Here is a 27,325-nt window from a genome sequence, read left to right on the forward strand (position 1 = left end):
ATACTCTACGTAAAATTACTTGAAAAAAAGACATTTTATTAAATGTTTTATTTCTAAAAAAAGAATGTTGTCTTTACAATTATAGGTAATGTAAAAAAGTTACCAAGAGAGCAATACACTCCAATTTGGAAAAGAAGGCAATAACAAAAGGTTTGTGTAAGTTACAGACATGGCAAAAGTATAATGAAGAAACAACTGCATGAGTTACATTTACACATATTTTTCTTTTAGATTAATTCTTCACATTATCAAGTGCTTCTTTGACACTCTTGTGGCTTGAGTTCATCATAAAAATGAAAATGAGGTTTACTTTCTGCACATTATCTTCTGCAGAGGTGCTTATACAACCTCACTAAAAACAACGTGCTGTGAAGATGAGCTGTACATGACAGCACATTATCTTTGTTGGCGTTACACAGTGACACTTTTTGTTTCCATTTAGCAAGCAGTGCTAATGAGGGCCAGTATTAAGTATCATCACTTAAACAACATCAAAGCGGATCTCAGACAAGACGATGACTCCACTTGTGATTCACCACAAACTCATCTCAAGATACACAGAATTAAGGAACTAAAAAAAAAGAAGAGGAAAACTGCCTTTACCCTGCATTAGTTTACGATTTCAACATGACAGTTCGTGATTCCTTTTTTGTATTGTGAGTCACTGGGCTTGATACCCAAAAGCCGCTTACATGGCAACCAGGGTCACCATTCTTTAATTCCTTATCACACCCTTCCTGAACAGAGTGCAGTTCAACAAGTCACACTTACACAGTATAACAGCATCACAGAAAAGACTTGTACCATTTGCAGCTGACAAAGCCTACTTATTAATGGCTAAAATTAGAGGAGGACATAAGCTGTACACATATTAACATACCAGGAAACTGTACAGTGGCGTGGTCAGGTCCTTCTGACTAAGACATGTTTGCACTGTATTTCCAGTAAACTCGATGCTTTTAAGATTGAAGCATCAGGAAGAGTGAGATGAGATTCTTTGTTTAAAATATGTATACTCTTAGGGCCTGTGTACACGTAGCACTGATCTCTGGAAGAAAGCGATAGCGGGGAGCGTTGCAGTGAAGCCCCTCTCAAAGTTACACAAGTTTTATTGATCGACCAAAAACTTCAATTGTTTTTAAAAGATATTTTGTTTGTTTCCACTATGAGCACCAAATGAAAGAAGTATATACATGAGCTAAATGGCCATGACCAGCCGTCACTGCTCAGGCTGACAACTGTGAGCGAGGTCAACGTGTGTACGACACAATCCATCTGAGACATTGATAAACACAAACGTTAACAGGAAACATTTGTCTGATCTGCTCCGCAAAAAGCATTTTATTTTTCTACTCGGATCACACGAAGTTCATGATAAACAGACGCGAAATGAAAAACATCAGGGCATTCTGAACAGTTAACGAAAGATTTCAAATTGGAAGCGGACGCAAGAAAAAGGATGCAGTGCTCTAAACAAAGATGCTTTCTCAAGGCAGCCACTTATACTTGCTTCTCATTGTAAACACTTTTTAGCTGAGCCACGGCACTTGGCAAAAACACATGCTATGTGGACACAGGCCTCATGTAGGAATTATCATATAGCGAATGTGATTTTATCAGCAATTCTGTGCAGTTATTTTCTGTAATTATAGGTCACTGAAGTTCAATATCCGCCAACAACTGCAAAAGAATAAAGGTTTTGTTCTAAACATGTTCTTTTCCATTCGAGTCGCAAATGATAATCCTGATTCACCTTTAATATTTCACCAGTTTCAACTGTTGTACAGTGCTACAGTAGATATGTGTCAATGAAAATCTGTGTCGCAGACCGACAGTATGCACCTAGAACTGTCACGTTTTACAGTGTTGTACGGTACTAAGAATGTAACCTCAGTTTTTGAGCATCAAGATAAACTCCAAATATTTAAAACAAAAACAGGCTAAATGCAATCATTTTGTTTAGCGTATGCAACATTATCAGTTATCAAAATGAATAAGAGGCAAGATGCTATTAAGCAGCGTTCCTGATCTAACAATTACAGGCAGACTGGGGAGAAGAATACACTATACACTCAAAGATTAACTGAAAAGTTCATCCTGCATGTTTATCTGCAGTTACTATTAGCCCCTGCTGAGCTGGTTTTGGTGAACAAGCCCAGTGTCAAGATGTATCTTTCAAAGAATGCTGCTCTCAACCACACAACTTCACACACTCAAAAGTCATCACATACTCAAAAAAAAAAGGACATTGGCAAACACATATGCTAGCATCACACAAAAATTGTTGTTCCCTTTGTCTGTTGCTGAATTCAAAGTGACAGCAGCAGCAGCAGTTTTTTTTTTTTTTTTTAATAGTCTTCCATCCAGGCTCCAGTTGTCCCCTGCAGAGACACGACAGTCCATACCAGCACAGGTGTCCCTATGTGGGGAAGCAGATGCCGCAGCACTCCATACAGATTTCCAAACAATCTGATGACTCACAGCAGGCATCCATGATGCCGCAGTCCATATCACAGGGGCAGTTGCAGTCATCGCCCATGTCTTCGGTGCAGCAGCAACAGCAGCAAGCCTCGGACGTGCACGTGCCACATGAGGCCTGCGCCACCACCATGTTGCAAAGTGTCAGGAACTCGCAAAACAGGCAGGCCAAGATGCAGTGGACACAGCAGTCTGGCTCCAACCAATCAGGGTGAAAAGTGAAATCAATATGTGACATTTCAAAACATTCAATCATTTCAGAAAACGTAAGTGTAAATGTGTTTTAATCACAAAATGTTAGTGTTGCCAGTGAGGACTGCATGCTGAGTAGGCTGGTTAAATGAAGAAGAAGGGTAAGAGACAACTTGGCAGGGTGGCAAAAGGAAATATGAGAAATTAAGATAAATGAATTCCTCACCTGCAGCTTTGATTAACGGACTGTTAAATAATTGTGGCATTATCATGCAAACTGCTAGGCTGACCACACAGGACATGATTAGCCAAGTCCAAGAGTCTCTCCCATCAAATAGGTAGATTACTGCCAGCAACGCTCACACCTCTGATTAACATTTAACCTCTTCACAGACCCCATTTACATGGCTGCTGGAAAGTTTCAGCTTGTTGTTTCACGGCAATAAAAACTCTCCCTTAAAATTACAAATGTGCTCATTAACCATCACAGCTCGGTTTATGACCGGATGAATTAGTCAGATGCTGCATAAAAATGCGACTTTGCGGGTTGGAATAGTTGAGAATGAAACGGCTGGATGGAAAAAAAAAAAAAAAGAAATGCATTTTAACGTAGAAACTCCACATAATTGGTATGCCAATAATGATATGTGGTATAAGCGCAGAATGTAAGACTTTAAATTGTTGATAGAAAAAAGCAAAGAGGAACATAAATTGTTAATCCAATTTGATAGTTTTACAAGCAAAACCTGAATCAAAAATATTCACCTGTTCTTAAGCGTAAAAATATAACTTTTGAAAGTAATTTTGTGTTAGTTGAGTTAGATGTGGCAAAAGAACTTGAGCTGGTTGGTACATGAGGTGAGCTGCAGCACAAGCGCTGTTCTAACACAAATAAGAGTGAGCTGTTAACTCCTACTAAAGATTATTCAATGGGAGTCTGGCCTGGCCAACCCTCCTTGCACTAGTTGTCTGCCTTTTGAACCCAGGCCAGCGCAGTGCAGTGCTTTGGAGTGTTAAAAAGACATGATGTGGATGGATGCTGAAAAATAGCATTACAAACAGGGCACATTTGCATAACTTTCATCAGCCCATCTTGAGTTGTCAGTGCAGGCTGTTATAGGTTGGGCTGGAGGGGAGGGGAATGTGGAGGGCAGCATGGGAAGGCAAGCTGAGGACTGCTGGATGCTCATGTTTGATTAATCAAAGCAGAGGAGATTTTTTTTCTTGTGCTATTTTCCTGTGCTCAGGGCTGAAAAGCTGACCAGAAGCGCTTGCTAACTGTGATATAAGCAAGATAGGGAGGGGAACATGAAACGAGTCAGTGCGTGTGTCCTGTGAGGGTGCCTGAAGTTTGAATGTATCTTATTATCCTTATCTGAGGCCATAACACTGGCAGTGATGGAAGATGCATGAGAATAAATCCATTACTATTAAAACATCTGGCTTGGACACAGTAAAATGCTGTTGGGCAGATGGAGAGCGTGATTTAGTTTCATGCTGGCATAACCAACTCATACTTTATTCTATACTGGCAACCACTTTAGTCCTTTGGCATTTGGGTACCACAAAATGCCAATGTGAGCAATAAGCACTGCCACAGTTCCAGGCACAACGCCTCAAAGTTCAGCCTAAACTTTGAAGGACCCAGAGGGTATGGCCATGACAGCATTCAGAATGTAACAGTAGACCGTGAAAACGATAAAAAACAAAGTACATAAGCAGCGGCCGGGCCTCTCAGATATTCACTTGGATGTATAATTCACCACCAGCGATTAGTCTGGATCTTAAAGAAGCCAGCAAGCAGGAGGGAAAGGGGGGAGTGGGGTCATATCGTGTACACAAGCAAGACGGACACAAGGCACGAATCCATGAAAACAACGAGACAGACAGAAAGGCAGACAGAGCCAGAGTGAAACCAACCAACAGACAGACAACAGTGCACACTGACACTACTCCTGTTTAATGTCAGAGCATTTGCGATGAAGCCCAGAAATTGCAGGGCCAAAAACAGCGTCCGGTGCCTCTGAGGAAATAGTTTGAGACATCTGGAAAGCTGACACAAAAAAGGGAGGAGACGGCTTGACACAAAACAAGCTGGATGGGCCTCAGAGCAGCAAGCTGTGCAAAACGTTCAAACTCAGAGAGAGAGAGGGAGAGGGAGAGAGAGAGAGAGAGAGAGAGAGAAAGAGATAGCTGGATGGGTGAAGATAAAGAGCGATATTGAACAGACAAAGCCTAGCTGGTTATGGGAACTCAGAGACTCAGAGAGGGCACACATTGGTAAAGAGGGCAGAGGGTGGGTGGGTGTGCTGGATGATGGATGGTGGTTGACCACATGCACTAAAGCAGGTTTGTTTATAATACTTGCCTGAGGGAAACGTCAAAGCTGGAGGATTCAACCTTAGACACTAACACACCAATGTTTTTAGCTTAAGACCTACAATAACTGACCGGGCCAGTTACAATGTCATCCATGTTTGTTCACTCATAAAATAAGCAGTTGAAAAAAGAAAGAAAGAAAGAAAATTTTTAGGTTTTCTGGGGGGCGAAATTAAACTTCTTCCCTCAAAAATTTTACGTTATCGCACTGAGGAAAAGCCAGACAACTGTCTTTATTGTATATTATGTAATATTATCGGTAATATTTGACCTTTTGGGATTCCAATTCACATGTCACCATTTTAGTCTATTAGCATGTAAGTTCTTAGAATTATGGCCAAAGGATGTGCTTTTTGAAGTCCCAGTAATCTTGACCATCAAAATCATCACTTCATCCTTGGAAGATATCTTTTGAAGGAATTCCCTCAAGGTGTTACTTCGATATCATGTTCATGAGAATGAAATGGACAACACAAATACTAAATGCCTCTGGCCCCAGCTGTTACATGCCCAGAGGCATTAAAAGAAGAAACAATGCCTTTGCCCTGCATCTCTAAATGAGGCTAAAGCAGCTTGAAGACCTTTGATGACTACACACAATTTTGCAAAACACCAGCTGGATGACAAGCACTGAGCATCCTACCCGTGAACAAAAGCAGTGCGGTAAATAACTACTCTTTAGCTTCCTCTATGAAGCTGTGGTGTTATCACAGATTGGCTACGGTGCCAATGGCATGTGCCAAGAAACACAGGGAGGAGCAGAATCCCTAGAGCTAGCTCGTGCTAGCTTACGCCTTTTATTTCCTGTGTACAGGGGGCTGTTTAGGAGGCTAATTTCACAGGCAAACAGATTATGTTAATCCATGTAAACATTCAAACACAACAGCTTGGGTTTTTCCGGGGGGAAATAAATAGTTGAGAACAAGCATATTGATTCTGAGAGCTCATGTCTGCAAATAAGCAACACAAAAGCCATAATGAGACAGACTTGTTGAGCTGCTGTTGTTTTCTTTTTTTTTTTCTTTTCACCCTCTGTCTTTCGTTTACCAATTAAGATGCTGAAAACATGTCTGGAATATCTCTAGTGAATGTATCCCACCTTTACCAGCTCAAAGTGTTGTGGATGTGTGAGCGCCTGCTTCTTTTGTTCCCTTACAACACAATGTAATGCATATTTCAAGCAAAATATCATCAAATACAGATCTGGCGAACTACTTTTCTCCTTCATTTAAAGCCAATATCTCATCCCCACAATTACCAGTCTTTTAATATCACCTAAAATGATGTCATTTTTCATCTTCAACCAGGAGCAAAATCCTACATGAAACACGGACAAAAAACAACAAAGGGATGAATCAAGGAGCGAGAGTTACTCCTGTGAACCTTCACATTGCCTGCTGCTACCGAAGGATAGGAGGCATATGCATATCCACAAACATACACGCAGCCAGTGGGCACAGTAGTTGGAGGTGGGACGCAAGGGGGCCCTGTTAATGAGGGCTAGGGTGGTGCTGACGGGATGTAGAGAGAACCAGAGAGGGCCCAGAGAGGTGTGAGGGGCCCGAGCAAGGCTGGTCACGACTTTTAATAGGCACCCTGTGCTCTCAGACCTTGTTAGACAGTCACACCTATCTCCCAAATGGAAAAGGACCAGCCAACTGCCTTCATTACTTGACTCACTTCGGCCTTGCACCTGACAAAGTGATGGCTTCCCTGCATGGGGAACGGACTCTCTGGCTTGTTGTTCAGACAATAAAGGCCACGGGAGCAGGATAAGATGTCATTTGCTTGACAGGAGTGATAAATATAAGAGGTCATGCAGTCCCATCATTAAAAGGTGAGAGAAGCAGAGAGATTACTATCAATATCTTAAAAAAAAAAAAAATTTTCAGGGGTGCCTCCCTAGAATAACCACTTCTATAGAGTGATCGACTTTAGAGTGATGGCTTTCTCAAGCCACAGTACGACTACAGATTAGGGATGATTGATTAGGTCGTGATCAGGTCACACGCAACAATGATATCTCCCTTCATAACAGAGCTCTACAGAAACAAGCATTTGTGGGATTTCTTGTTGTACCTCTTAATCTTTTCATTTTCTTTTCTACATTTACTGATTCGGCGGCACGGTGGCGCAGTGGTTAGCACTGTCGCTTCACAGCAAGAAGGTTCCGGGTTCGAGTCCCAGCACGGGATCTTTCTGTGTGGAGTCTGCATGTTCTCCCTGTTCCTGTGTGGGTTCTCTCTGGTACTCCAGCTTCCTCCCACAGTCCAAAGAGAGGACGAGGCTGATTGATACTCTAAATTGACTGTAGGTGTGACTGTGAATGGTTGTCTGTCTCTATGTGTTGGTCCTGTGATGGACTGGCAACCTGTCCAGGGTGAACCCCACCTCTCGCCCAAAAGCCGCTGGGATAGGCTCCAGCCACACGCGACCCTTAACAGGATAAGATGGAGAAAATGGATGGATGGATGGCACTGACTGGTTTGGAACTAAAAATATATGTGTGTATGACAAAGAAACAAGTGGTGAATTATTCCTATTTTAAAAAATAAAACAATACATTGAATAGAAAATGCACATACTTTTATAAAGCCTACCATATTTTATTGTATATATTTTATATTGCAAAGTAATTTCAATTGTTTTAATGGTGTGCCATTGACAACCCTGCTGACGAAGGGCTGTTGTCTCTGTGTTGGTTGGCTCATATTGCTCTTTTCCAACCAAATTCTTTAAAGGTTGGACAACTCAATAACCTTCCATGACCAATCGATTATTTTGGAAGGCAAGAGGGACATATGCAGATCTAGGGTATTTGTGCAAGACACTGTGCGACACTGAGTTAGAAATGCACATTTCTGTTGGGGAGGTGAACTATAATCCCCTTCTGCAATTGACATAAAGATAGAAATAATGTAAATCCCCGTGGCCATCATCTATCGATGTCTAACTGATTAGTTGAGTTGTAGGTCCAATTTCAGTCACCAAGACTTTCTACAACTATACATGACTGCCCCTAAAGTCTTGAGATTAAAGATGAATAGATTTATCATCAACAGGAGAAAGGGGAGGGTGCAAAAAGAGAAGTTTAATGGTAAAGTGTTAGTAGTTTTTAGTGAGGCAAAGGTTTGTGTTCTCCTAAATGGTCCCTGGCAAATGGATCCTCACCCTCTGGTAAAGGAGGTTTCTGCGACCCAGTGGAACTGCCTTTACTGCGTCGGCTGCTGTCACTGTTGACTGACAAACTCGACCTCAACTTTCTCTGCATCCTCTGCGACACAAGCGTAGGCGGCTGCTTTCTTGGCTGCTCTGTTGTCGTCACAACTCTTGTGCCCGAGCCTGACGACCCTGTGGCGCCCGTGCTGATGTGACCACAGGAGCACGTGCATGTGGTCCTGGCTCCATTGATGCCAGGGTGGATTCCATTATTATTACTCAGCCCGGGTGCGCCAGTGCTGTTGTGGTGAATGTCACTTTGGTCCTTGGCAGCGTCTGCCTTGTCAGGGTCCAGGGGCTGAGTCTGAGGTTGAGCTAGACGGAAACACAGAGAGGAAAAGATATCATTTTCACTGCTATTTACTCAAGAGTTGGGTGTGTGGATTCAACACAATTACTTAAATTACAGAGCACATTTCAAATTCAGAGCAGACATAACGAGTTCACTTTGCTGCATTTTATTCAGCAAAAACACCTGCATGCAAAGGTTCTTATTATCAAACTATTAAAACCAAATACTGAATTGGGATAAAAAAAACTAGGAAGCTTAAAAAAATACTTCCAAATGAAGTGAGAATTTACATTAAGTGTAACTCATCAGACATGTTGCTTGTTTATTTGCATATAAATATTTGATGGAAATGACAATGACATTCCAAAACAGTCATAAGAACATCTCAATAAATTATTTAACACGAAAAGTACCGACCCAATTTGCTCCAAACTGAGAGGAGGGGGGAACATGTATGCTGTATGTGTATGTAGATCAGTTTGATACTGTGAAAAACAGGCCCCCCCTCGCCTTTTTTTTTTTTTTTTTTACATCGTCAGAGGTATGCACTTTACCAAATGCCCTTCTGTTCTGAATAATTTATCAAGTATTTATAGTATCTATTTCAAGACTGGAAAAGTTGTAGATTCCTTTCACCCTTATGGGTGTAAACGTTTGAAACCCAGTAACTTTATTTAGACTGAAGAGAACTTTGTCAGCACTCTCTACACCTTCACAGACTTTATTCATACACAAGTCATTCCTGCTTGTGATGTTCAGGTCTCACAAACCGAACACGGTAATGGAGACAACGCAATCTCAACTAAATCATTTTCAGCAAATCTTTCAAATACCTCCTAACATGATATTGATAATATGGCAAACATTTCAACCCAGAATGACAGACATAAGCAGAAAGATATAGGAACCTTTATGTGACAGGATCACAAAAGCCAGCGCTTGAGGCAGTCATTTGTGGGAGCCAGGTGAGTGAAGACGGTGTCAAAGAACGAGAGATGAATGTCGAGGATAAAAAAGAGAAAAGCAGCCTGTGATACTGTGCATATACAAAATAGCTGCTGTCTGCAACAGTAATGAAGCTTAGAGATGGCCTCAACCAGTCTTTCGAAGTGCATGTGTGACAGCCACAGAAAGTCAGGAGACAGCGACCTGTCTGATAAGAGAGAAGGCAAGGGATGAGAGCGAGCAAAGGAGGTGGCATTTTACTGAGGAACACCTGCACAATCAGCTCTACTGGGAGTTACTGCTACATTATCAGAGCCACTACGCATTCGATTGCCTGCTAGTGCATAGTTAACTTGAGATTTTGTGAAATATTCATCTCCATGTGTGTATGTGTGAAACACACTTCCTCTTTTCTATTCTATACCTTGGGTACACGTATCTTCACCTGGTTTCTTCCTAATTTAACAGCTAGATGGGACAACCAGGAGATCAACCCTTTACAACTTTCCACAAAAAAAAAAAAATCAACAAGTTTTCCAAAATGGTTTTCAAGTATTGAACTTCATGTTACGCCGCTAATTTATTTCCATCTCTATTTTCTTTCTGTCAGCTCACCAACAAATGCAATTACAGTTAACAAGGGAGGGAGAGTGTGTGGGAATCAGGCCTCACGCTTTTTAACAACACATCACCCTGGGAGAGGCCGGATGTGAATGTGGATGTAAAACAAAGCAATTAAAGACACACACTGGGTTTTGCCTCCTCCTCATTCAGGTTTCTACATGCTGCTTCCATAAACAAATATAGACTTTAGGGATCAGGATTTTCATGCAATTGGAATTAGACAACTGGGTAGCACACGATAGAATTTATTATGCAGTGATTTAAGGCCAGGTTGATGGATTTTCTTCTCTAGGAGACGAAAGCTGTGCAGCCTGCCCATGACAATGTGGGGAGAGACGAAAGCGTACTAACAAGGAGACTCAGAGTATCTGTTGTGGCGCCTGGGTTTTACCTCTGACACCTGCAACTTTCCTTTCACTCCCTAGTAACTGAGCTTATGCTTTTTTTTCTGTTTAGGCATTAATAACCCATTATCATATACAGTAGAAAGGTAGGAACACACACACGCACACACCACAGTGTGACTTTATGCAACACACTTGTCCTTATTTGGGTGACAAAGAACAGTTACCCTTACCAAGAAGATGTCTGAATCTGTGATTATAGAGATCTTGGTGTGCATCTGTCACACGGGGGTGTGCAGATTAGTGGTGTGCCTTTTTTCATCCAACATCTTCTAACCACCTTAAACTGAATAAATTCCTATTTGGAATAAGTGTGTTTTGAGTCAAAACAGAATATTCCAACCTTACATAAATTATTCAAGTGCATTGTTGACATATGATTAAGTCCCCCCTGGCAGCCATGAAATCAAACTTCTCACCAATGCATCTCCAGCTTCAAGTGAGTGTTTGGCTGAAAGCATGGTATTTTGCATAATGAGTTGAAGAAAAGTGTTGTGAAAAGTTTATATATCACGAAAGCAACATTACAAAAATAGTTTCGGGTCAAATTCCAGGCAGACAGTCCAACAAAGAACATAGGAATGTGATGTGGGTGTGCATCCTCAGTCATCAGTCGGACTGTCATGGCGTCCACGTAAACAAAATCATTCACTCTGTTACTTTTCTTATTAGCAAGGATCACAAACTAGTTTGCTGAAGTCAACCAACAAGTTATATTTGTTCAATTTTGACATTAAGACAAAGGTTGGACTGTTTTTTTTGTTTTTTTCTGCTCTTTGACAAAAGCTTCATGCAGAAACTAAAACAGAAAGCCACATCATCCAACGATGCCATTTGGGCACAGGTTGTTCCATATTTTAACATTTATGTCAGCATCACTGGCTGACAGATTTCTGATCTCTCTTTTAAAAGTTATTTAAAGACTCTTCCCACAGTAATAATCATATTTCTTGGTCTTGAGTATTTCCAAGTTAATGCAACAGTTGGCAGTTCCTTCACACATCCATTAACCACAGCACATTGCGCAACAATGCAGACAGTTTTTTTTTTTTCCCCATTTAGGTTCAGAAGAACGAGCCACACGCACTAACACAGACATAAACACACATGTTCGGGCCCAAAATGACCAAAGCAGAGTAGCAGGCATAATTACCTGTCCTTTTGAGGGAGTCAAGCTTTCAATTTACTAAAGAATAAATAGTTATTAAGAAACCACTACATTAAAGCAAGAGCGTCTAAGCAGGGGAGCAGGTTTCTGACCTGAAGTCTGTAGAGAAGTGGCAGGTTCCCAAAGAGTTTCAACACAGTCAGTCTTTATTTTTATCCTGATGAACACGTCGACCAAGATGAATGGCCACAATGGAGTAATATTCATAATCATTGATCATGTTAATGATAATCCTGTCAAAGATGGCAGTGACAGACTTGTACAGTCACCATGAGACAAATGAAGACATAATGAGAGAAAGCAAAAATGTAAGTCCAGCAAATTGTGCTACACTGCTGAGTTGGAGAAACTTTCACTATACATGCGGATCACAGAAAAACGGCGTTGTTTCATTATTCACCGTATGAATTAAGTAACCAAGTTTCAAAATGCTCTGCAAAAACCACTGTGTATTTTTCAAGTCAATATTAATCCTTAAGACTTCTTATTTTATTCCGCAGGTACAAACTTTCATCAAAATTTTGAAGCAAAGTTGTGAGCATTCATTTAGATGCCTCAATTGAGGAGCATTAAACTGATTCATGCAAATATTAGCTGGGCCTGATAAGAGGCACTGGATCATTACTCCTACAACACAGCAGGAAACATAGCATCAAAGCTTGATACTCCTGAACTCCAAGTGAGTTTAAAAAAAAAAAAATTATACGAGTTGTTCTGCTGCCACAGGCTTGCGGAGATGGGTAACTGTCCTGAGATAACCGAATGCGCACAACCTGACAGGTTGCATTAAAACACCAAGTTTTGGAGGAAGAACTGGACACATACACGCTTAAACACACACAACCACGCTTCAAATTGGACTTGTAACCGCCCTATTTCTGGCACATCAACAACTGTTGAGAGTGTACATTTGTAGTTGAATAAAACATGGTATTCCTCTACACACGCTGTCACACACATCACAGGGGAAACTAGGGGGTGAGTGGTTCTTGACTGTTTAAGCAGCATCCCAATTTGGTTCCAGCTACTAGTAGCTGACAGGCTGAAATATCTGGGGAGCATTTTTAAAAGGCCAGTGTTTGATGGATTCATGAAGAACACACAAATATAATTGCCATTTGTCACGGAGTCTTCAGTGGCAGCGCCACACAGGGACCAAGCACCACAGTGCCTGGAGAGCACTGGAGCCGCACCAGAGCTGAGAGCAGGATCGCTCTGTATGTAAAACTGAGTGTATAAACACCTCAGTTTTTGTCACAGAAAATAGGTCCTGCAGGAGGGAGGTGGAAATTGCACCCAAAAGACAGAGGAAAGAAGAGGAGGAGCATGTACGTATGTACGTTCACACATACACACACACATACACACACACAGCAGGAGACCTACCAGGAAGAAATATGCATGCATGCATGTCAACTGAAACAGAGCTGTACAAACAAGAATTCTAAAATAGTCAAGAACATGAAAGTCTAACACAGAGGTCAAACAGGGCAATATAAAGATTCTCATTTGCACATCACTGTGTAGAGAGTCGCAGGTAAGGCTGGGAGCCGCCGGAGCAACCACAAGCTCTGTGTTTCTAAAGCTCAGTCCTTTTTAATATTAATGCCCCTGAGACGGAGAGAACGAGGGAGAGGAGAGACGAAAGGTGTTTGCTGAGGCTTATTAGAATGCCCATCATAGAGAGCATACAGTTATTCAAATGTCACATCATGTCAGCCAAATAAACACCACAATCCACATCTTGTATTCATCTCCTAATAGCCATTATTACACAATGCAATGATTTTGTGAGTTAACACTGAATGGAATCGGCACCCTAATTTTTAGTCCCACACAGAAAGTGTGCAGAGCACCAGGTAGCTCTGAAATGCTAATTCTTCGAACACAACCAGTGTTTTGTTTATCTTTTATGCCATGTATTAGAAAAGCATGTACATTTTCTGCTTGGCTGTCCATGTACCTGCATGATTGAAATGCTAATTTGTAAATGTGCAATGACCTAGCCAGAGTCCTCTTACCACCACCACCCCCTCCTCTACCAAAACAGCCTGAGGTATCATCTCTCCTCCTAACAAATACCAGCGCGTGGAACAGTCCCTGCCTTTCAATCCAAAGGGATATATTTTCTCATTAGAAATTATACATCTTCCCTGTCCATATTTATAGACGCAAAACCAGGGGAATTAGACGGCAGAGAGAGCGAGAGGGACAGACAGGAAAATAGTACAATGCATGTTATTACAAAAGGGCTCTGATTGAAATTTTCCTTGGGCGTATCAAAGCCTCGTTTACCATTTGACCTTCCATGCTCCCGGACAAGGACTTCCTTTAATGTCTGGAAGGATGAGTTGGGAGAAACAAACAAGCGAGTCCCATCACAAAAAATAATTGATTAGTATGAATAAAGAGAAAAAAACATGCCAACTGTATTCATAGTTCGTCCTAAGTACAAAGGTGTGGGGAGCCATATTGGAGGCACCAGACACAAGCTAACAGAAATGTCCGTTTTTGAGGATCCCACATTCGAAGGATACATTCTGCTGGTAAAGCATCTCACCAGTACATGAAATAATGGAGCAGAAGACTCCATGTGATTGAGAAGGTAAGGAGGCAGGAGGCAGGAGCAGAGGTCCCCACAAGGGCAGAGAGAGTAGAGCAATGACTAGGACAGTGTGTGCAATTGGGGAGAAAAACGGGGGGTGGGGGCAAAAATAGATTAAAAAAAGAAAAGTAGCAGTAGCAGTTTTTCCATCAAATGAGGTAGAAATGTGACATCACAAAGCAAAACCTTGCCAGTCAAGAAATATCATATTGTGTATTTATCCAAGATAAAATAATGATGATGAAGGAAGATAATGATGGCTGCTGAGGAACTCTGATATTGGGAAGTGTCATGCTTTTCATGTGGATGTGTGGGTGTTATGGCACCCTGCATTAGAACTCTATTAGCTGTCCTCACCTGTCAAGGCAGATCACATGGTGTAGCATCTCATTTATGCTGAAAACATCACCTTTTTTTGTCTGGTTTTCAATTCTTCCTCCACAGCCCCCAAATCCCACCCAACCCCACCCAAAGATTTTTTGCCAATCTGCGACAGTCTTCAGTGGTGACCCTCTTTTTTGCCCCCCCCCCATGTGGTGTCATTCAAATTTGGTTTTCTCCAGCCTCCTGAAGGGGAAGTGACACTTGAAGACAGCTCTTAATATTGTTTCCAATACCCCCCCCCCCCACCCCACCCCACTATCACCATCGCCTCCAACCAACAAAGAGAGAAGCACAGTGTTAGGGATTTACTAATTTCAAATTTTGCGGCTGATAGAATGGGGAAAAAAATAACCCCTCGGACCTTGTTCTGCTTAATTACTTTTTACAGTAGCGACGGCAACTTGAAAGACAAGAGCTTGACTTGACAACATGAACCTCTCAGCGAACATGACTAGCTGTGGTGTGTGTGTGTGTGTGTGTGTGCGTGCTTGAGAGGTGGTTGGTGAGGGAGGGGGTCATCAATTATCCTTTGATTTCAAAACGGAACATTTTCTCAGATTAATATGTCTGACTGCAATCTAAATCATTGAAACTCCCAATGAGGTGCCATTTTCTCTTACATGAATCACATTGAGGAGGAAGTCATTCACACTCAGCACAACCCCTCCATCTCCCACCCCCAAGCTCTGGCCACTGAAGTCTCTTCACTGTGTTGTGGAATTTGGCATAGTGCTAATTTGAGTGCTACTAATACAGCCAACATCAAGGAGCGTTCAAAGCTTTACAACCTGGTTGCTGTGAGAGACACTAACTGGTACCTTATACTCTCCCTTTCCTCATTTTTGAGATGAATTTATACCAGCGTGTTTCTGTATTAAGCTTTGTCAAATGCCATTCATTCCCCCTCATTTGTTTCTTACCATCCAAGAGAGGAAAAAGAGAGCAGTATGAAGACAGCTGAAAGTAGAGTATCTTAAAAAAGCTGCACATCTTGCATGGATTTAGGATTTACACAGCTAGCTACCACAATTTCTAGAAAGATCAATTATGACATGACTCAGAGAGGGCCTGAGGGAGCTGCCAGACTCCATACTCCAAAAACATTGCTCCACCCTCTCCTCACTCACGACTCAAAACAAAAACTGAGAAACAGAGCAGGAATGAACGGGAGGCAAAAAAAGGGGGGTTGGGGGTTCAGTTTCAGTTACATGGATGACTCGAATATTCCACCAGCCTCAAAATCTCCTTGCTGAAGGAGAAGTTCCACAGGAAGCTCACTTGTTTGAAATTCAACTGTAGGCGCGGAGACATGCACATGCGCACTCATATGTGTACACACCGTACTACATGCAAAAAAAAAAGACAGACAAGCAAATATGTTTGTGACACCAACAAAGCCAATAAAGGGTCGAAGGGATGGGGATCTGCCAGTAAAAGCATTACTACTGCCTAAAAGCCAAAGTACAGCTGATGTACTATCTTTCAGTCAGAGGGAGGATAGGCAGTCTATCAAAACACCCTCACACCCAGTTCCTTTATTTGCTCAGTATCAATCTCAGCATTAACCCTCTGCTAATGGGACAGCTGTGGGTCACTGCCTCACATCTTCGGGATGCCAATCAAGGCCTTAAGCAGAGAGATCAGCCTTTAGGCCAGAGGTGCTCGTCTGCCTCTGAATGGCTTTTAAAACACGGAGACGCCCGTATCGATTTTAGCTCCAGCCTGAAAGAGAGGAGGTGGGTGGGAGGTGATTGCACTAGCCTGGGCCAGAGTCTGCTCTGGCTGTCTGTGTGTCTGGACGGGAGCCATCCCCTGGTCCCCAGTCACCCTCTACTGATCAGGGGGCCTGACAGAATGACCTACCAGGGAGGCACTGAACCTGCAAACATGAGGGGGGCAACATCAGCAGAGATCTTAGTAATAGAAAAGGGTTTTAACCTTAATGTTGGAGCCAAAACCCTGTTAGAGGCCAAGTAATCCCCTCTGCGCTGCTCTCATTTGAACTGGCTGATTTTTTTTTTTTTCCCTCCCTCGGTGAGTAGCTTTGGAGAAGCACTTACAGCTGCATTGGTAAGGGAAGCAGCAAACATGAGCCAGCAGTCCACCTTTCTGGCTTGGTTTAAAAAGGTGAGGAAAGTCAGATTTATTTACTAACTGTCCAATGCACTAAGTATGTAAACTGAAGTTGTCAAACAGATAAAATAACAAAATTTACAAGACCACCATTGAGCTGGGGGTAAAAAAAACAAACAAACAAGAAATGACAATTATTCTTGAGAGTAACACATAATTAGTCTCCTATTCTTAACACAATTAAAATTGTATTCTTTTACACGAGATAAATGATCTATACATAAACATGAATATTTATAATACAACAGACATAACTACAAACTTATTTGCCTTGTCACCACAAGTACAAGTTGTTTTTTGTAACCATTCTACTTTCCCCAATGTGCATTAATTAACTACTTTTCACATGGCATGATTGGGAAAAAAAAAAAAAAAAACGGTTTGCAAGCAATGCCAGAAATGATTTTCTCCATTTTTTTAAGATAGTTGCTCTGTTTTTTTTTTTTCAAGCCATGCCTGCTTTGATATCTATGTTTAAAATATTCATTAACAGCCATAAATGTTAATTTGTTTCCCACTTCATTCATTCAGTGTTCATGTTCGTTCAGCGTGGCGCGCAATTCGTCTACTTGCAATTGTGACATCAGCCTGTGTGATTACATGCTGGAATTTAGGATCTAATTTAAGTAAAATGTATGTGTGTCTCTGAGAGTGACAAACTATCCTCTGAATGTGTAGAGTCTGTTAATATGTGTGCATGGTCACATGACTTCCTGTGAAGACCGCTGAGTGATCAACATGAAAACTGATGAGCAGGAGCATGATGTTGAACTCATTGCTAAAAAATAATAATTAAAAAACCTTTGTTAAATGGCGATAATTAGATGGTTGCATTAAATGTAAAGATGTGTTGAGCGAAACTTGAAAAGTTAAAAGTTGCTATCTCCCGCGGCAAACCCAACAATCTGTGCCAACACCTATAACAGCACAGATTCCAGTATGAAGAATGCCTGAGTGAAAGCACAGGCATGAAAAAATGAAGACACGACACAAAAACAATGACGCGCAATTCCGGAAATATTAGCAAGTGTCACACCATGTGTGTTGTAGGTTGCAAAATACACATTTCAAAACTATCAACATTTTCTGTACGCTCCAAGAGAACTATGACAGAAAATTGCAAAAAAAAAAAAAAAAAATACAAATAGGAAGACTCCTCCCTCCCTTACATTTTTTTGTCTCCTTCTCTTTACGGAGATGCTGTGACTTACCGAAGGTGAATTGCCTGATCCTGAAATTGCAATATAATGATTGTCACAATAGTATTTTATCGTAATATTATCATTTAACTATAGTTACAACTACTTTGCTGATTAAGAATTTACAGTAACAACATATGATGCATTGCGAGCGACGTATCTGTCCGACTGCCCTAACCCTTACTAACCTACTGTAAACCCAACACCAATCTCAAATAGCAGCATCCACAACACTAGTATTATGGATGTTACAAGCAAAAATTCTTACAAAATGCAATAAAATAATGGTCCTTTTTTAATCCCTACCTCTTCACTCGGTGGTAATGGGCTGCATAAGAGGCTTTTTAACACATAGGTCAACTGGTGTTAAACCATCTTGGAAAGAGAGCTCTCAACACCCACACTATCTGCGATGATTAGAAAAAAAAAAAAAACCAAAAAACCCCCAACAACAACAACAAAAAAACATGCTCTTCCTCCACAATCAAAATCCGTATAGCCTTGTATCAAACATAAGAACTCAAAAGTCTGCCGTTCTTGAACAGAGGTATGGATATCTAATCATTGGCTCAAGTATTTTGAATATCCTTAAAAAAGAAAAAAATTAACAGTGAATATGCTCGGGCACTTCGGGTAAAATATGCTAATTAACACACTTGAAATTTCCCATATGAAATCTATCTCCAGCAAGACAATGAGAAAATAATTACAACAGAGGTAGAATTACAATGGCCATTTTAATCAACCCCTACACTAGCATTTCACCCTATTTATTCAGTTTTTGATTCCATGACCCACTGGTAAGTAATCACTTGAAAATAACAGTTCAGTTTATAATAGGTCTTAGGCTTCAGACACATTATTTCTGCATAGACAAGCCTCGGAGGATTACAATAAAGATATGAATCTTGCATAACAACAATCATCATGCATTCCTACAGCTGGAAAAAATAATCTGGGGAGAAAAAAAAAAACAGACATGAGGTTAAAAAGTCTTAAAAGTAACTTTGGAATATACATAAGGGGGCACAGTGACAGGTTGTGAATGCTGATTCAGGACCCATTTGAATTCAACTTGTTAGTACCAAAACACGTCGTATTTTTCCGTGTAAATCTTAATTGTTGCGCTGTGAAAGATTCTTTTGTCGTATTTCTTCGTCTGTTAAGAAATCCATTTATTAAGGGTCACAAATTCACTTCTACAAAGGTCAATTGTGCACACAGGTAATAACCTTGAAGGTGTGCCACTAAAGAGCCCAATCAGTGATTCACACAAAGGCCAGACTAATGTCTTTCTCTAAAATGGAGAGTCATGTTATTTGACATTCCTTCCTCACTACAGACTTGCTGGAGATAAAAAAAAAAAAAAAAAATACGACCTGTTCTTCAGCAGCTAGTAAGGTCATCTTTATCAACCACAGAAGCATTAAAAAAAGTATTTGACAATCCGGTGAATAATGTGACGATTAAACTCCTGAAACTGGTGCCGGTTGGTAGCAATTTATTTCAAGGGGAAGCTGGAAAGCCGAGGCCCTGTTTGCAAGAGATATCAGCTGCTTGAAAAACCCAGAACGGTCTCGTGAGGAATGTCTGTCTCCCCCTACAAGATTCTCCTCCTCCCCTCAGGATGGTGGAACCACAGAGGAACCGTTCACTGGCAAAGGGGAGAAATCGCTTCAGTGGTTGACCAGCCCTACAATAACTATCTACTTTGTGTATTTTTGAAAACTTCACTTCTAACTGATCATTTAAGCCTTTTTAGCTCACAAAATGATGACTCATCTGCAGTTACTTGGTATGATTCAATTAGAGCTTACAGGACTCTCAAGCAAATGCATGTTGTGCTTGGTGAAGATCAGTTTTAAATTAATACCAAACAGCTGACATGTTTGCTTTCCTGTTTTAAAAGAGCCTGCTGCTTAAAAGGACAACTTGTCAAAACAATGATTTCATTACTGAAATTGGATCTGTGTTGTTATTACAACAATACAATAGGCTTCCTCTTGCTGTGAAAAGTCACAGTCTACAAACTGTACACAAGCTTTAAATCCAGCAGGGATGGGGGGGGGGGGGGGGGGCAGGATGTAGCCAGGCAGATGATTTCTTATTGATTTCCTGTTTCTGCAGTGAAGAGGGCTCTCAATTACCCTTGCTAGCAACAGTCTGATTGGTCGCCTTGACACACAAATCCAGGCCGTGAGGCCGTGAGGGTCTATGACACAAATAGGTTAACATGAGCTGCCCTAAATGTGTGTCACAAAGATGATCATAGCATGAATTTAGGGGTTTGGTCTTTATTTTACATATTTAATGTCCTCTATCAGAAGAGAGGTAGCGTATGTTCCCTTAAAATTTCCATTCTAAGACTGCGTGTGTGTGTGTGTGTGTGTGTGTGTGTGTGTGTGTGTGTGTGAGCGAGAAGTGTGTGAAGTGGGGGGGGGGGGGGCAACATCAATTACAACGCAAAACTGTTGTCACAGGGGCTTATCTGCTGAGATGAAAGAAAAGCATGCCTCCCTCCAGAAGTGCAATACTCCACACACCTGCCAAGCTAGAAAGACCTCTTGACAGAAAATCTTTTCTTTCTTTTCTTTTTTCTTTTTTGCAACCAAATCTCTTTCCCCTTGCTGCTTCGGTAAACAAGCCACTGGCAAGTCATTAAACTTAATACCAAAAGAAGGCAGGAAAAAAAAAAAAAAAAAACGCCCTGGAAAAGTTAACAACCAAGAAACAAAAGAACTGTTGTGTCAAACACAATGTTATAGTGAAGCACCTCCATGGATGGAAGCCATCAGCTGCTATTAACCTCTCCTGACATATCTCACTCTTCTGATAATAACACAAACATGATGCTTTTAAAGTAGATTGTTTCCTTTTGTTACCTGCAATCTGTTGCTTAGCAGCTTATTCGATCTGCAAACACCACAAGCAGCTGATTGCCAAAATGTTGCTTTGTGCAACCTCCCCTGCACATTTTAGCACTTTAGCAATACCATTTCTAGGGTGGAGATATGGAGGAGGACAGTAAAATCATCCCAACCGATCTCAGATGAGGGAGAACAGCCACCTCCACAGTTTCTCGGTTCGTACGTCAATTTCATATAAAAGCACACAGGCCCGATCCCTTCTTTTTCACCCATCATTTTTGAACGGCCCCAGCTTCCATGATTTGCCCCACGGAACGGAACTACAAAGGGAGGTTGTCCAAATATTTCCCTGAAGAACTTTACAACACTGAAAAACCCCAGACACATAATCACTAGAGACTTGCAAGAGGTTTTTTTGGGGTTTTTTTTTTTTTTTTTTGCATTTGTTTATGCTTTTTTGAACAAATGGCCCCTAATACATAATAAAACATGGCACTAAGATGATACATTATGAAACTTGAGGGTAGACAGCTCTTCTATCCATCTTAGAAGAATTTTGACCGCCCCACCCCAACTTGCAAATGTAAAAAACTGAGGGGTAGAGCAAAAATCTCTCTCGACTGCACGCTTGCTCAGATTGCAATCCACTGGTCATCTCCAAAGTATCAGCGTTTGTTTTTTTTTTCTTTCCAAAAAGCCACCATAAGATAGCAGTTACATAGAAAAAATATTTGGGGGATTAACTTTCTAAAGACATCAGAGTGGTGGACACAAACATATGAATTTACATTTCTTAGATGAGGCTTCACAAGATTCCAATAAAAGTTGCTATTATTTGGATCGAAACCTTGCAAATGATTATTGACCTGAAAATAAAAATTAAAAATGCGGGCAAACGTAATAATTAATAAAACTAGAATTGATGTACGGCACAAGCAATAAAACTGTGCTATGTTTTCTTGTGCTACGACTACGCTGCGGACCTCTGTCACTGTTCAAAAGACTCCTGCCTCTAGCAGCTGGTACAGTTCTCCTTAAATAGATAAATGTTTGGTACAGGATAAAACATTGTGGCTAACATGCAATCAGTGTGTTGAGACAGTCAATGCCAGAACCACAAAGCAGGATTTCCCAAACTTCCAAAACACTAGACTGAGGGTTGGAAGGAAAAGCAAAATGAAGAAGCCAGCCAAGTCATGGTCACGATGGCAGAATGGGAGTGCAGACGTGTTACCGCTCAACTGCCAAGAGACCTCGGTGCCATCCTGATATCCTTTTAATTGGTTGGCCGACCAACCCTGCCTCATGCTTTGACACTGTGCAAATGTCCCAACCAAAACTGCTATTGACAGCCTGACAAAGCTCATGAAAAAAAGGGTAACATTTTTGAGAAGTTCAATAAACCACTGCTTGACACCTACTGCAATTCTGCTCCACCCTGAATGTGGGGACTATATGTGAATGGCTTGAAGTCGCTTCAATTAAAAGGCTGATTGTTGTTTATCATTAAATATAACACGAAGAGATCCTGCTGTCCGCCCACACCTTTCCCACTCGTTAAAACTTACTTCTCACAGGCTCGCAATAATTAGACTTCTCCCGGGTCACGTGAGTTTGTCCTTCACTGGCTGGTTTCCTGGGAGACGATGTTCTTCCAGATGATTCGGTGTCACAAGCATCTATGGTCACAAGCATTTATCATTACACATGGCTGGCGAAGGAAAACCTGTTGCAGAGAAAGTTCAACAACAAAATATTATGCTTTGCAGTGACTCACGGCAAGGGCTCTGGTTGTTTAAGTTAACGTTATCCTATTATGAGCTCAACTGTCCTAAATTAACAGGAATTATGGCTATTCCTGCAAAAACAGATGTAAACTTTTACTGCAAGGTCAGCCACTGTGGACAAAATATGAGGGACAGCTGGACAAGCCAGGGCTTTAGAGGCCGCTCTGCCGATTTGTGCCAGCAAAAACACAGGCTCCTGGCAAATGGTTGCACAACATGGTGGGGCGGTTCAGGTAAGGCCTTGCCAGAGCTCTGGATCTCATTTTCTCTCCTTCTGCTCCCGGGTGTGCACTACCAGCCAAGCTGCTTTTTTACTGCCATAAAGGCAGCATTCATCTAAATTGGAAAAAGTATGTCGGCACAAACCTGATAGCTGCACAAAAGACAGTTTCATCTCTCTAACCCATGTTCTTTGGCTGCTTGTCTTCGGGACTCTCTGACACTTTGCACACTGCTGCTTTGTTCAATAAATAAACCAATGACTTTATGAACTGGTTTGGTGCCAGATGACTGCTCATAGCCTGCAAGTTTTCATCAGAATTTTACTGCGAACCTGAAGTAAAAACATTGAAGAATGATTCAGCAAAACATAACAACAATGTTTACAAAGCAGGTATTGGTCTGTTTGTGCCAGCTATCTATGTTTGTAAGCAGTGATGGATGAGGGAATGGAATGGATGGCCAGCAGCCCTAGATAGAGATGGCAGCAGTTGAGTAAGCAGCACTTCTGTGTGATGCATCACAGTATTTAGTGATCTCAGTTAGAAATGAATCGCTCTATTCTCAGTACATCTACAGCCCCCTGAGAGGGAAAATCCAGTCTTAACTGCAAGCGCCTTTGAAGGTCCAGCGAAAATCCATTCGCAATCCAGCAGCCCCAGTGATTGCTTACTTTGTCCTACTTTGCTATTTTTTGACAGCGCCATAATGATGCTTGGTATAAATAGGACGGTTAACGGTTCATTGCTTGTTTGAAGAAAAATGAAAAAAGGGGGTGTGGGGGTAAGCTTATTTTACATGTGATAATCTTAGGGGTAACTAGAAAGTTAATTAAAAACTATAATTGGCTGTGGTTACTTTTAATAGTCACCAGGGCATTTCTTCAGACTTTATTGAGTGAGAAAAAGCAAAAACATTATCAAGGCTTAACTGTGGAGTACAGATACTGATGCACATTCAAAAAAAAAAAAGAAAAAAGATCACATATATTTCGGAAGGACACAGCTGGTATTGTCCAAAGTAGACTGATAAGAGCTGATATACACCACTGATTCACACTTACCCGCTTTCTACATTTGCCTCTACCAACCAGCTTGTGTTTTCGTTAATTTGTTTGTTTTATTTATGCACAAACTACCGTTACGTCTCAGCCATTTTAACTACCATCAGCAAATATGATGGCATTCACAGATGGTGGCGGCAAATATTATGCGTTGGTGTGAGGAGTACGTTTTAGATTCAATTTGTTCTCTGAGACGGAGTGATAAAGCCGTGAAATATCCGTTTTTATGATTTATTTATTGATGATATTTGTTTCCCTGACGCAGAAAGGGAAATAAAAGACTTACAAAAACAAAATATCGGCATCAGCTATCACCATCAGTCGATGCATCCTTACACTCAAACAGATATGGGTTTAAGAATAACCCACTAGAAGTGCATTTTATAAATTGGCCTTGCCCATGCAGGCAACATGCTTGTCAGATTATGTCATTGTTAGATTAGTTTCAGGGCACTGACAGCATGGAGAGAAGAAAAACACTCCATAAACATTCACAGCAGGGAATTTCATGTACATAAGCTCTGTTTAGCAAGTTTGCTAGCAAGTATAATTGCAAATTTTTGGTTTGTGGAATCCAAACATTTAGGTATTGCGCTTCTCCTGTGGTTCACATCTCTATGCACCTTTTAATTTCATAGAAAGTTAACACACCTTTCATGAAGCCTCTGACCTCAATTTGACAACCTGAATATCACTTTTTTTTTTTTTAGCATGCTAATACCGTCTGACTCGTCCTGGGTGACCTTACCGTGTGTGGCAGACAATAAGGGACTTGTATCTTGCTGACAGCCCCTGTCTTGCCCTGCCGGCCCACCCGGAGGAAGGACAGTCTCCGTGGACATCAGACAGTCGTCTTCTTGGGACACACAAAGCAGAAGTCTTCCCTCAGTCCTCGTCGGTGCTGAGAAAACCAATCATCAGGGTGAAGAAACAAACCAACACGGCGCGGGAGCAGCAGCTCATTACTCAAGCTGCTGAGAGTCGTCTGCTTATTCACACGCAGAGAAAAGTGACGTCGAAAAGCTGTAAAACTTAGTGGAAATTTCCCTTCTCTCGCTTTTTTTTTTTCTTTCATAAACTTGCTCCACATGTAACTCATTTGTTCTAACACTCGTCTGTCTTTGCCCGGGAAGCGACGGCCGCTTCCTAAGTGCTGTTTATAGCAGAAACGGACACATTGTTTAGAAAGCATAACTTACCTCTCCAACATGTCAACTCCCTCACTTCAAATCTGACGTATCCTCATCCTTCCTTCCTCTCTCTCTCTCTATGTCTCTCTCTTTCAGGACAATAAAGTTAGTAACTAAGCATCCAAAAAGTTATAGGTAAGTTGCCAGTGTGTCCAAGTATTGGTTCGAGTAGATGTAGTTTTGGTCCCAACGTTCCGCAGCGCAAGTTTTCTGAGGATTGTCTGAAAGCTTTTCATCATATCCGGATTCCTGCAGCCACACACGGCTCTCCGTGCCTGCCTCTGCTTCCTTTGGCGGCACAAAAGCGAACAAAATCCTCACTGAACATGTTTGCTCCATAATAAAGTCCATAAAACACGAAATTGAACGTGAAGTTAGATAATGTCATAATGTCATAGTCCTGACGCAAAACATGCTTAAAGCCATGACTTTGTACAGTCATGTAGCAACATAAAACTTAGTTGGTACATTGGAGTGTCATACAGTATAATATAATACTGCTAGGAAAACTTGTGTCTATAATGCATTCGTGTACATATCTTACTTTTGATACTAAGAAAATCAGTGATATAAAACACAGCTGGTCCAGGGGCCAAATCTGGCCCACCATGAGGTACAATTTGGCCTATCATATGTTAAAAAATAAATAAATACATACATACATACATACATACACTAATGATGACAAAGATGAGACAGGATAATTCAAAACAATGAATATCACTGTTAATGCTATTTGAGTTTGTTTATAGGTAAAAGTGCCTTTTATATATGCAGGATGCATTTTCTTTCTTTCTTTTTTTTTTTTTTAAAGAACTTGCTAGAGTTACACTTTGCACACACAAGCTTTTTGATGTGAATGAAGTAAGAAAAAAAAGAAAAAGAAGAAAAAAAAGTTGCAGAAGCAGTGGCACCGACACAATAGGAATTTGAACGATAAAATATGTGTCTGCTATTGACACTGGCTCTCAGGGGGACATACTTGGGCCCTCTGATATAAAGTCATGTCGTATGTTCTCCACAAATCAGACCTAAGACCACTACCCTTTTGTTTATCTCTTGAATTTATTGGAGGGTAGTTCCTTAAGAATGATATTCTCTTTTACACACCTAGAGGAATAGAATGAGGGTTAGGGCCTTGCTCAAGGGCACACTGATGTTGGTAATGAGGGCGGGGTAAGCTGCTTCCCCCTGTCAGTCTGTGGATGGAACTGGTGTCAACTTGTACATTAGGAGACAAAAAGAGGTTACCCCAGTGTGTGATTGCTGATTGTTTATTTTTGGTCAATTGATAAAAGTCAGGATTGAAGACGTGTGGATAAGTGTTTGCAGAACTCTCTCGTAAATGACTACAAATTTATGTCCTTGATGCCCAGACTAAATTATGCACTCCAGGGGTACGCAAAGTTAACATCAGGGGTTACCTGAAGGAAAAAGAAAAAAAAAGTTGTATCCTGTCGGAATCCGCCGTCAAAAATTAAGAAGTTTTTTTTTCTTTTCTACCAGCATTCTGCAAAGGCTGGCTCCTGCTCTGTCTCTGATTGGTTAAGACTCTGATGTGCCCCACCCCACAAGCTTATAGGCACCAAAAACAAGGCCATCAGAGGCAGAGTGGGGTCATGGGCGGGTCCTCTGGGAATAGTAACCAGTAGGCCTATGTCCATTTCCTCTGAGGTGAGAAAATGAAGTCCCTTGAACACACAATACGTTTCCTAACTTGCTCGAAGATGAAAAAATGGTTTTCTCCCACAACCATGGGAACAAAAAAAAGAAACTGTCAGTGGATACAATTCATCGGCTGAAGAGTTCCACCGGACAGAAACCCATGTGCCCTGCAGCCTCCATGCAGTGCCATGTCTGATTGAAGAATTACTTGCGTTAGCCAAGCCACTGATAGTGCTAAGAAGTAGAGAACTTTACACACCTGGCCCACAACTTTTTATCATTGTAATGTAACATTTAAGTTTTTTTTTTTTTTTAGTGCTTACACGAGTACAATAAAGTTATTGAATCTGAAGAAAGGAAACATAACAGGTGTAGAGGTGAGATCAAAACGGAGGCGGCGTTCTGGGTTGGCAACAAAAGATGTAATCTCATTGCTGGATAGCTCCAAATGTAATTTGACTGAGAAAGAAATATTGTGGATTTTAAAGTGACATGATGAAGTAAACCTAATG

General features: G+C 41.1%; 1 protein-coding gene across 4 annotated transcripts; it reads right to left on the reverse strand.

The window, feature by feature from the left end:
* Window positions 1–25,420, reverse strand: LOC147263932 (myoD family inhibitor domain-containing protein-like). 4 transcript variants are annotated; one of them, XM_086202306.1, is made up of 5 exons: window positions 25,158–25,420; window positions 24,707–24,814; window positions 22,458–22,568; window positions 8,221–8,583; window positions 2–2,670 (listed from the first exon to the last, which is right to left on the reverse strand). In XM_086202306.1, exons 2-5 carry the CDS (start codon window positions 24,798–24,800, stop codon window positions 2,420–2,422), a joined length of 819 nt encoding a protein of 272 aa, XP_086058432.1. In that variant the 5' UTR covers window positions 24,801–24,814; window positions 25,158–25,420; the 3' UTR covers window positions 2–2,419. The 4 variants fall into 4 exon arrangements, with proteins under 4 accessions (XP_086058433.1, XP_086058432.1, XP_086058429.1 ...); XM_086202303.1 differs by having other exon boundaries at window positions 24,707–24,859; window positions 25,158–25,417; XM_086202307.1 differs by lacking the exon at window positions 25,158–25,420 and having other exon boundaries at window positions 1–2,670; window positions 22,458–22,615; window positions 24,707–25,096.
* Between the last annotated feature and the right edge of the window lie 1,905 nt (window positions 25,421–27,325).

Source organism: Aulostomus chinensis, chromosome 4, assembly GCF_037954235.1.
Source record: "Aulostomus chinensis isolate RoL2024-O1b breed Wild chromosome 4, RoL_Achi_v1.0, whole genome shotgun sequence".
NCBI classification, from domain to species: Eukaryota; Metazoa; Chordata; class Actinopteri; order Syngnathiformes; family Aulostomidae; genus Aulostomus; species Aulostomus chinensis.

Bases quoted from the DNA above. Each gene is read 5' to 3' on its own strand.
- LOC147263932 (XM_086202306.1), bottom strand. From the start codon at position 24,800: ATGTCCACGGAGACTGTCCTTCCTCCGGGTGGGCCGGCAGGGCAAGAC. The intron at 8,584-22,457 runs GTAAGTTTTAAC...GTTTCCGTCTAG, and splicing joins TTATTGCGAGCCTGTGAGAA to CTCAACCTCAGACTCAGCCC. The intron at 2,671-8,220 runs GTGAGGATCCAT...GGTTGGAGCCAG, and splicing joins GAAACCTCCTTTACCAGAGG to ACTGCTGTGTCCACTGCATC.